Here is a 10,538-nt window from a genome sequence, read left to right as displayed (position 1 = left end):
GAAATTGCATAGATTGTGTGGAACTGTCAATTAATTTGATAGGACAATTCAAAACATTCAACTGAACCAGCATTCGATACTTTCATATTACAAATATTTTGTATAAAAAATCATGTAAGAAAGTTATAAACCTTAGTATAGTATAAATAGACTGGTCGTCCCTCCGTGTAATACTTATAATAACACAGGTTCATCACCCTTCTTGTCAATGAATAACTTATCCCTAGATTTGCCTTTTATTGCTGTCATCACAGAGACAAATCCAGCTTCTTAATTTCACATTTTGGTCAGATAGGCAAGTCTTAAAGAGATACATTTCCTCATATTTATTGAAAATAGAGAATCTTTGGTGGCAGAGCAAAAAATAAACAAGTCTATATAAAAGGCAATAAAATACACAATGCAAATACAAAGTACAGCACAATCAAAAAATACTCAGAAGTTCTGTTTTGGATTTCAGTCTAAAAATGTATACATAATATATTTTATATATATAAAACAAACTAAAGGAAAAATCATAAATTACTTAAGAAAAAAACGAGTCTCATCCGACACTCACACAATGCAAACATCACCACTGAGGTATTTTGTTCCTTAAAGATCTATATCAAGCATTATGCATATTGAGAGTGAACGTGAAAGTGCAAAGAATACTAAAACATCAAGAGTGTCAAAGCTCACATATTACAATGTGTTTCATTTATCACTGCAAAGGAATATCCTTATTAACAGTCACAGCAGCAATGATGTCTCTTTACGGCGTCACTTCCTGTCACCTGCGGAGAGCCCGCCTTCAGATAGCAGTCTGAGATTGTTTTTAATGTAAACGTAGAAAGGATAAAGGACACTGGGAAATACTATACATCAAGAACCATGTCATACTGTTGGCCTTTCTTCCTCTTGCCACACTTCATAATGAGGACAGCGTACAAAGTCAAGAACACGACCCAGTAGCTGGCGTACGCAATTGCGCCGATTATCAAAACTATTTTTTCGGACTCTGGGAAGGGCTTTCGGGTCTCTTGGATTACTGTATAAATAATGCCAACAAAAAGAATGCTGAACCAAACTGAGATTGGAATAAGTCCAATAAAGTTTACCACGACGGTCTTCCTTCCAGATGTTCCCCAACCGGATTTGTTTATGGTGGCTATCGCGAACATCTTTGCCGGCAGCAGACTTGACATGTATAATACTGAGTAGAAGGACATGAAGACCATGACGATGTTTCCACGGAGGCAGCTGGCAAATGAAGACTTGATGAGCGCCACAACCTGGACGATCAGCAGGAATAGAAGGATGTTCCAGATCCTGCCCTGGTAGAAGAGCTGGATCGCAGTGGCGATGAGGAAGAAGGGGAAGAAGCCGGTGATGACGGCCTCGTAGGTCATCCACAAGTGGTGCTTGTGAAACCACATGGAGTTGTAAAGCCACTCTCTGAAATAGGATTTACTCCAGCGGGTCTGCTGGTTGAGCCAGCGCAGGTAGGTGATGGGCGTCTCGGTCATGCACTTGGAGCGGGCGGTGTATTTTGTAGCATATCCCAGGCTCAGGACTCGATTGGTCAGATGGCGGTCATCGCCAAAACTGCAGTGGCTTCCCATGAATGTCTGATTGTACCAGTCCTCCAGGAACTCATGAAGCAGGGAGTTCCTGTACATTCCCAGTGGCCCGCTGATACATTGAACGCAACCGAAATATGACTGGCAAGCTCTTTCGATGTTGAACGCCATCCAATACCTCACACTGCTGAGGAAGGAGACCCATGATTCATATTTGTTCAGAATCTGGAGGGACAGATTAACAAAGAGAATTTGAAATCAAAGGGCCTGTAGTTCAACGTATACAATGTCACAAGTACCGGTATGTCTTGGTCATCAGACAAATTGATGTATATGCTATGTTTGGAAATAGTACAGAATGTAGAGTGAAACACTAAAGAACCGTGAGAACCCATCTGAGATCTAAAGGTTCTTTGTACAGGATGTCTAGTAATATGCATTTCTGTTGACGTCTGAACACAGCAAAGTCGTGAGGGAATATTTAAGTACTGTGAACAATCATTCCCCCCCCCCCCCCCCAAAAAAAAATGGATGGGTGGGTGGGTGGTTTTCTGGGGAAAACCCCTGAATTTTACAGAGATTTTTTCAGTCCATGTAACTTTACTGAAGTCTTATACTGTATGTAACCTACAAACAGTGTGTTTACAGTAACTCTAAAAGTATAATAGAAAATTAATAAAATAAATTACATTTAATATCAAAGGAAACATTCAGATATTCCTCATATGGATATTATACAATAGCTTCAAATTTATTTGAAAAAATGCCACAGCATTAGATAAAATGTGACCCTGGACAACAAAACCAGTCATTTTTTGAAATTGAGATTTATACATCACCGAAAGCCGAATAAATAAGTCTTTGATGTATGATTTGTTAGGATAGGAAAAAATATTTTGCCGAGATACAACTATTTGAAAATCTGGAATCTGAGGGTGCCAAAAAATCAAAATATTGAGAAAATCGCCTTTAAAGTTGTCCAAATGAAGTCTTAGCAACACATATAACTAACAATTTTTTTTATATATTTACGGTAGGAAATTTACAAAATATCTTCATGAAACATGATCTTTACATAATGTCCTATAAAGTCTCCATATCATAGTTTTGCTTGTCAAACATAATACCATATTTAGACTTCTACTAAATAAGTAGATGTTAGCAATAAGTAAATGAAAAAAAAATGCCTATATGCTGTATATCATGTAAATGTTTGATGCTGTAGAGTGATTTGATAGAATGTTGTTAAAACTACATACCTGTACATCTCCGCCTACTCCTCCAACCATGGGATCTTCTTCCAGAACCTTCACCATCTCCACTGAGGAGGCTGGGTCCAACATGGTGTCTGAATCACATACCTGCATCCAACACAATATAGTTACATAAGTAAAGGATACACACTAATTAGTGAAGGTTTTTGTTTTTAAACTCTGCTCTTTTTCCTTAAAATATTACCATTCTGAACAAAATGTTTTCAGAAAAATCAGTGTTTGCACCACATATACTGAGGCATTGTTCAACAAGATACAAGATGCCTAATATCATCATTGATGTGACATATGTTCCTTTTTAAGAGATTTATCTTTGCTGCAAATATTATTATTTTCCATAATCACATGCATATACAGATTGTCTTTGTTTGAGTGGTCACAATGAATCAAAAGTGCTGCTAAATATGCTGGGACAAGTATATCAGTCTCTCCCAGATGTCATCTTAATCATTAAGTTCTGGCTTACATAGTCAGTTATAGAGCCAAAAATGTAGGGCTCATTAAACACAAGGACACACTGTTCAAATATCGATAGAGATTTGGTTAAGTGTTCTAACATTGAAACTTCAAGCAAGCATTGCCCACTAACATTGAAACTTTAAACAAGCACTGCCCAAATGTTCTCTTGCTTTTTTCCAGAGAAAGTCATGTATGCCACTTTGTTTTTACAACTAAACCCCAGAGTGAGACTAACCACAAGCCAAGTAGCAAGATCAGTGATAAGTTAAACACAATTAGGGCTCTACACTCAGAGCAAAGGTCGGGGATCTCATTGGAACCAGGTGGCATGTGGATAAAATAACATTGTTCAGTCTACAAGGAAGCCCTTACATGATTATCAGTGAATGACAGCTATGGGTTTACTGTTCTCAAAGGTCATTCACACAAAATGCTTACTTAAATAATAATAATAAAAAAGGTTTAACACCAAGAATGATAGCTATAATGATATATATATATTAGCATCCACACCAATGGATGATAACATTCTGTTTATTATAATCATGCTGCTACTTTAAATGCTCAAGCTTTTGGATTTTGATTGGCTATCAATGTATTTATGATTGATCAGCTGGAAAAAAAAAATTCTAAAAATGATTCAAACAATGTTGTTACTCTGTGTGGTCATTGCTATAGTTCTATTGCAGACTTCCTATTCTCATAAAATTAAAAAAAAAAAAAAAAAATAAAACTTTATCTTAACTTTCAGCTATCCTTAACGTTATATTGGTGTGAACGGGCCTTAAACTCATGCTGTGTGCTTTGCCCCACCCTCAGGGCTTTTTCTGATTGGTCCAGTGCTTTGAAACTGACAAACTGACTTTGAAGCTGCGTTACATGTCAAATGTTTATCCCTTTCTTGACATGGTGTCTTAAAAATGTGATGTTCATGCGTCAAACAGCCAAATGTGTCTCTGTAGCACATATTTATATACAAAAACAATAAAAAAACGCAACTGTCTGAACCAGCCCTCAGATGAATCTCTCTTACGTCATAATTGATTGCACAATTGTTTGTATTACATAAGAGGACATTCGATCACTAGTTTTACCGATAAATCTTCAGAAAGACATTTTGTAGCAAATAGTTTGAACAAAAGTAAATATCCTCATGTAGCATTCTACCAAAAAGCCACAGAAAGTCTGTTTGTAATGTGAAAACACATGTATACAGCTGTTCTCAACAGTTTGCACCATTATAAAATTCTCTTTTGGTTGTAGCTTGTAAAAATTCAGGAGCGGGAATTACATGTTTAGAATAAACTACTAGAATACTAGAATAAACTTGATGAGTCCTTGGTGGTTTAATGTATTTATGTGGCTTATTTATGAACATATATTTATGTGACATGTTCCCTTGAGCAAGATAACCTCTCAATGTCATGAGCTAATAGTATGTTCTCTGAGATGGCATGGAAAATACCAGCGATCTGTTCTGGAAGTGCCAGATATAGCCCCAGAATATGCAAACGATTTCCCACAGAAGTCCCTCAATGAACAGCATCAGTGTTAACCAGGAATGTACTTTCCTCACTCTACATGCTTCAGCCTAGCATCCACTTAAGAAGTCACAAAAGCTTCTTTGTACAATTTGCCCTCATGTACTTGGCTAGGCAAGGCTTGAGCCGCCTGAGAGAGATAGACTCACCTGTACGTAGTCGACACTTCTTCCCAGGGCTTTGAAGGCGGTGTACATGACCTCCCTCTTCCCGCCCCACTTCTGCATGATGCACACACATTTATTGTTGAGAACCAGGCGAGAAATGTGCTGCAAGCTCTCGGCGTACAATTCTTCGGTTTCATCCGGTCCTTTCTGGTGATAGTTGCTTTTCCAAATGTAGGTGGCTACCTTGTCCCGGCCCATGATGTCCCGAAAGATCTCCATCATGTAGCAGTCATCATCATTGTTCCCGTCGATAACCATAATGACCTTTATGCCAGGGTAGGTGAGCCTCTTCACAGATATTAAGCACTTTTTCAGATAGCTGGGGTCTTCCTGATATGCTGCGATGCAAAGGGCCAGTGACTTGTTGAGTTTGATTGGTGTTTCCAGGGAGCGTCTCATGTTCCTGTGTTCCAGCAGAGCAAAAAAGCTCTGGATTACGAGGTGAATGACTAGAATTGCTCCATAAAGACCAAAGGACAAATAGTTTCCTGCAGTCGTTATGAGCTTATACCCCATGATATAAGCAGTAGAGATTCCCACCAGCAGCGAAATGCCGAACATTGTCGTCCCAACAATCCTTAAGTAGGTGATCGCTTTATCACATCTCATCTGAAAACAGCAATAGGACATTAAGGGGTGAATATTCATGATTTTGATTGAACCAAATAAACAAAAAAATAAAAAATTCTCAGTGTTTTCAATGAAAGTCAGTGTGGTCCAGTGTTGTTTTGGACCCCATTGACTTTAAATGTTCCTCAAAATATCTTCTTTTGTGTTTTGCATAAGAACAAAACTCACACAGGTTTGGAACGACATGAGGGTGAGTAAACAATGACAACATCTTCATTCTTGGCTGAACCTTCCCTTTACGAACAGCTTCATGGACAGTACTCATAAATGAAATTAAAGCAGATGTGTGGACAGTTTTGTGGTGGCAATGACAGATTGTTGCTTATATACAAGCATAGAATACATGCATCTGTTCTTGCTGCATAAGCAGCAGTATATTTCAGACAGCATCATATTTCTTCCTCTTTCCTCCTCTTCTGAAGCAGTCTCTATGACCATTTGTTCCAAGTTGCCTAACTAATGCAGTTCCCCATCTGCTTGGCAGACGTGACTATGCAGCACCACCCTCTGACATCATCTGTTTATATCTCCGTGGGAACGCATGAACAGTGAAATTTAGATTTCAGAGGGCTGCACTAAAGACCCTCTGTCTTATAACTGCTGAAGACGGCCATTGTATTAATGACGGCGTCTTGTTTTATCGACTCTCGCCACTCAAATCTCGTTTTTTCTTTGATATTATCCCTCCTGGTTTAGATTATACAGCAGTTCTGGCCTGGGAGAGAGGCTGATATGATGGACTACAGCACAGTGTGAATCTAACTGGCACGTGTCGCAGCCTTTAACGTCATCCTGCATGTTTACGAGGCCCTCCGGACCCTCAAAAACCCCACCTTATCCAACAGACACGTGCAAGCCTGTTGGATTAAGGGAAGCATGTGGTGTTAATGTCTAAAACGCCTATACTACTCTTGGGGTATCCCTAAACCTGCTTTCATGTCTTGTTTAAACTCTAGATGAACCTGAAAGGCTCATTTGAAAGTTCTAAGACTGCTGACAAGACAGAATGTTGCCCACACCTAAAAGGCCACTAAAGCTAATCACGTTATACGGGATTATCAGAAGCATCACTGTCTTTGTGAATGGCCTCATTTCTCATGTTTACACAAAATTGGTGTGGGCTTTGTGTCTCCACTGATGAATGTTCAGGGTTTACATGTGCAGATTGACTCATCTTGTTGTGAATGGAGGTGTGCGTCCTATTAGATAATCCCTTTGATGAAGTGGTCCTGTGTGAAACATTTGCCTTCAATAGATTTTCTCTGACTGAATGAAATATGGTAATTTGCAGCACAGGCCCATTCACACCAAAGACGATAACTATAGCCATAAAGTTTTAATAATCATTCTAATTTAATGAGAATAGGGAAGTTCACACCACAACTATAACGATAACAACACAGAGGAATGATATAATTGGAATCACTTGGAATCACAGCCAATCAGACTTAGGAGCGTACACTAATAATAAACAGAACATTATCCTCCATTGGAGTGGATGGATATTGTTATCTTTGTTATTATCATTCTGAAATAACAGTTAAATATATAATCTTTTGTTTGCATTACTAGTTGACTATGTCGTATATTATCTGGCCATGATCCAACAGAGCAGGGAGGAGATACAGAGTGTCAAGGATCACTGAGAGTTGAATCATCCTCAATGGGGAAAACTGTAACTCCGCTTTGAAGGTAGATGAAATATTGCCGTGCAAGAAAAGTACATTTGCACTAGCCAAAAGGCCTCCTGAACACAACCAGAAAATTACTTTGCTTGACTCTTATATATCTGAATATTATTCATCTGGAGAGGATTTTTACACAATGCCTGAATATAGGGGGAGGAAGATCGTCTAACTTAATGGGGCCAGAGGATTTGTTCATCTTTATCCTCAGATTTAGATGAGCTTCTTTTAGGCAAAGCTTTATTTGAAACACAATAACTCTTGAATGGCCATCAAGAACAGTTGTTATGCAGCAGGAAATCCATGGCTCATAGCTTAATACTTCTTTTAGAGGAATTGGGTAAAAAAGTAGGAGATAATTTTAACTAAGCAATGGATTCTGTGAGAGTTGTCTTCTAAAATTAGCAAAAACTACTTTGGTGGTCTGTTGATCCTGTATTCATAAACCATCATATGGTTTAAATATTAAATTATAAACAAATCTACAACATTATATAATAAGATATAAAATAATTTTAAATGTTAGAATAAAACTATCAGAGTACTTGAAAGATAGCTTTCAAAGATTTTAACTCTATAGCTAATCGGTTTTCCCGTCAAATAAGTTGTTTCACTGAAATTGTGTTGGTGGGAATTTTGGCATTGCGACAAAGCTGGAGACACTGCCTTGTTGCTCGTACTGCCCTTCTGAGATACCCCAGTGTATTGTCAAGCATTGGAAGAAGCTTCTGCTTCTCCTAAGTGGGTGGTTCTGAGGTGGTGGGGAATCTAGGAACTTGGGGAACTGCCACAGCCTCCTCCCAAAGGATCTATCCAACCACTAGCACTGAGACACATCCATCACTCTGCCACGGCTCTGTGGTGTGGCCTTGTCAGACATTATGGCCGCCATGTTGCCTGCTGTTCAGGCTGCTGCCACTAGGCTTAGTGCTAATTTCTGCCTTCAGCCCTGTTTCCACCTTTCAGAAACCTCACTGTACCTCACCTTCAGTCCTAAAAAAATATCTAATGCTTGAGACTGTCAGAAGAAATAATGTGGCATTTCCACAAGCTGTAATACGTGCCTTGAGGGCTAACTGCAATTAGGTTATTGTATGAACTTTGGCCACCAGAAGTCCCCTGGACTTGACACAAATTCTTTTACTTGTGCTAGACTGTGTGGTGAACAGCTGGGTCTTATCCCAGGTACATGGCCAAGGTCGAAGCTTTATGACCTCCAACTGCAGTCTGATTGCCAATGACACAACCACACACCCTGCACATTTACAACAGGGAATATCTGCAAATGCTGAGGAAGTTTAGCATCAAATTATAACAAAATAGTATTTTGAAGGTAAAAACATTATTCACACTGGCTATCATTTTGAAGTAGCCTAAGAGACACATATAATTAAATTGCCTTGTGCCTAATATGATCAGTGCCTCATAATATGAAAACTCTGTTAACAACTGTAAAGACACATACTGAGAGAACATGTTAGCATGTAAATGCTTGGGAAACATCTGCAAAACTAGCATTTTAAGGATGAATTCATGTATTTTTAAGCAGGGTGCAAATTATGGTGGCAATTGGGGGGTCTGACCCCCCTAATTAAGGCTTGAACCCCCCTAAGAAAGTCAAAACAAAAGCATGCATTCTTAAAACATACAAGTGTATGGATGGACGTTTCAGTAGCCTGTTCAAACAACCGCACAATTAGATTACGAGTTAAAAAGACTCAGAACAGAAGCCGCGTTCGCTTGAAGAGGTTACCATGGCGATAGTAGACTGCTCTTGCGCTTCCCGTTAGGCTTAGTTTAGCTACGTTATTTTTATTTATTTATTTTTTTTTTTTTAAATACACATACCTATCACTTTATGATAGGCTACAAGTTTTGTTTTAAAAGTATTTTAGAAATAGGGATGCCAAAACACAATTCATTTTGCACGATTCGAACCTAAAAAGACTGTTCCCTGAAATTATACTGAGAGAAAAATGGCATTTGTATAAAAATGAAGTGCTTAATTTATATTATTTCACTTATATTACATGGTGACTCCCGAGAGAGCCCACTGAAAAGCGTCATTACGCATCATTACTAGCCTGCGTCACCATCAGTTTTACGGCTGCTGCTGGATTGCGCGCAGTATCTGTTCTGTTCTGTTATTGGTCAGAGTGTCCAGATGGTGTTTAATCAGCCTATGGCCCTTGTAGAACTACAAATACCCAGTAAACGTTGCTCTAAATGTATTAAGTTGATGTTGTTTAGAAGCCTAACTGTAATCGAGAAAATAATGTAAAAACTTGTATGAAACCTGTCAGAAAGAGCAGCTGACATGCAGCACAGTAATGCTGTGAAAATAAATAAATAATGCTAGGTGAAAATATTTGATGTTCTTTATCAGCTGTAACGGTCTTGTTACTGAGAAATACGGTGAGAGAAATTAAATACAACCTGTTGGACCTTGGAGAAAAAATGGCACGTGTAGGTATTGCAAATGCTTATGGCTGAACTCCATTCATTCAGATTTCCCCCTCATGATTGTTTAAAATTCCATTACAACATGAAATGCATGCAAAGATAACTATTAATCTAGCAGAACAAAGTAGCCTATATTATTAAAAAGAGTTATACACTGAATAATTCATGGTCTTACCTTGGAGCAGCTATGTGAAGATGTCCCGTTGGTTTAACAGGGATGCTGTCTGACGAGACTCTGCACGTTCCAGACACTTTACAAACCTTCCCATACAAGTTTTTGGGCAAGAGAACAGAGGAGACCGACATGGAGCATCTAAAAACTCCTTGCTTCAAATTGCAAAGATGTGCAATATCCACGTTTTCCATATAACGAACGAACATTCAAGTTTCACGCCTCCTCCAATACATCATATATGGTTTTTATCAGTCTGCTGTGATGAGGTCTGTTGGAGCATCTTGGCAGTTCATTCTGACTTTGTCAGTTGATAAAAGATAAAGAAAAAAGTTATCCAACAGTAGTCAATGTTGGTGACTCCAAATGTAATTCATTCAAGTTTTTCCAAGCGCACAGATTTAAGTGGTGAACTGTCCTTTTCTGCGTCTAATTTCTTTCAGACGCTTTAGGTCTATGCTTCCTGTAAGTCATACATTTGTAAGACTCTTTTTTAACCGGGCAGGGTTATGGACTTGTTTTAATAAGGGGGTTGGTTCGGGGGCGAGGAGGAGCGAACATCTAAGAGAAAAAAAGTGCTGCCCA

General features: G+C 38.6%; 1 protein-coding gene across 1 annotated transcript; it reads right to left on the bottom strand.

Moving 5' to 3' along the window:
- Nucleotides 1-581: 581 nt before the first annotated feature.
- Nucleotides 582-10,066, bottom strand: has2 (hyaluronan synthase 2). The gene is made up of 4 exons (XM_067393342.1): nucleotides 9,957-10,066; nucleotides 4,986-5,612; nucleotides 2,822-2,923; nucleotides 582-1,787 (listed from the first exon to the last, which is right to left on the bottom strand). The coding sequence occupies exons 2-4, from the start codon at nucleotides 5,610-5,612 to the stop codon at nucleotides 858-860; spliced, it is 1,659 nt and encodes a 552-aa protein (XP_067249443.1). The 5' UTR covers nucleotides 9,957-10,066; the 3' UTR covers nucleotides 582-857.
- Nucleotides 10,067-10,538: the final 472 nt, after the last annotated feature.

The sequence above is a fragment of the Chanodichthys erythropterus genome, chromosome 2 (assembly GCF_024489055.1).
Source record: "Chanodichthys erythropterus isolate Z2021 chromosome 2, ASM2448905v1, whole genome shotgun sequence".
Classification (NCBI taxonomy): Eukaryota; Metazoa; Chordata; class Actinopteri; order Cypriniformes; family Xenocyprididae; genus Chanodichthys; species Chanodichthys erythropterus.
The sequence above is the reverse complement of the archived record's forward strand: the minus strand, read 5'-3'. Positions and strand labels throughout refer to the sequence as shown.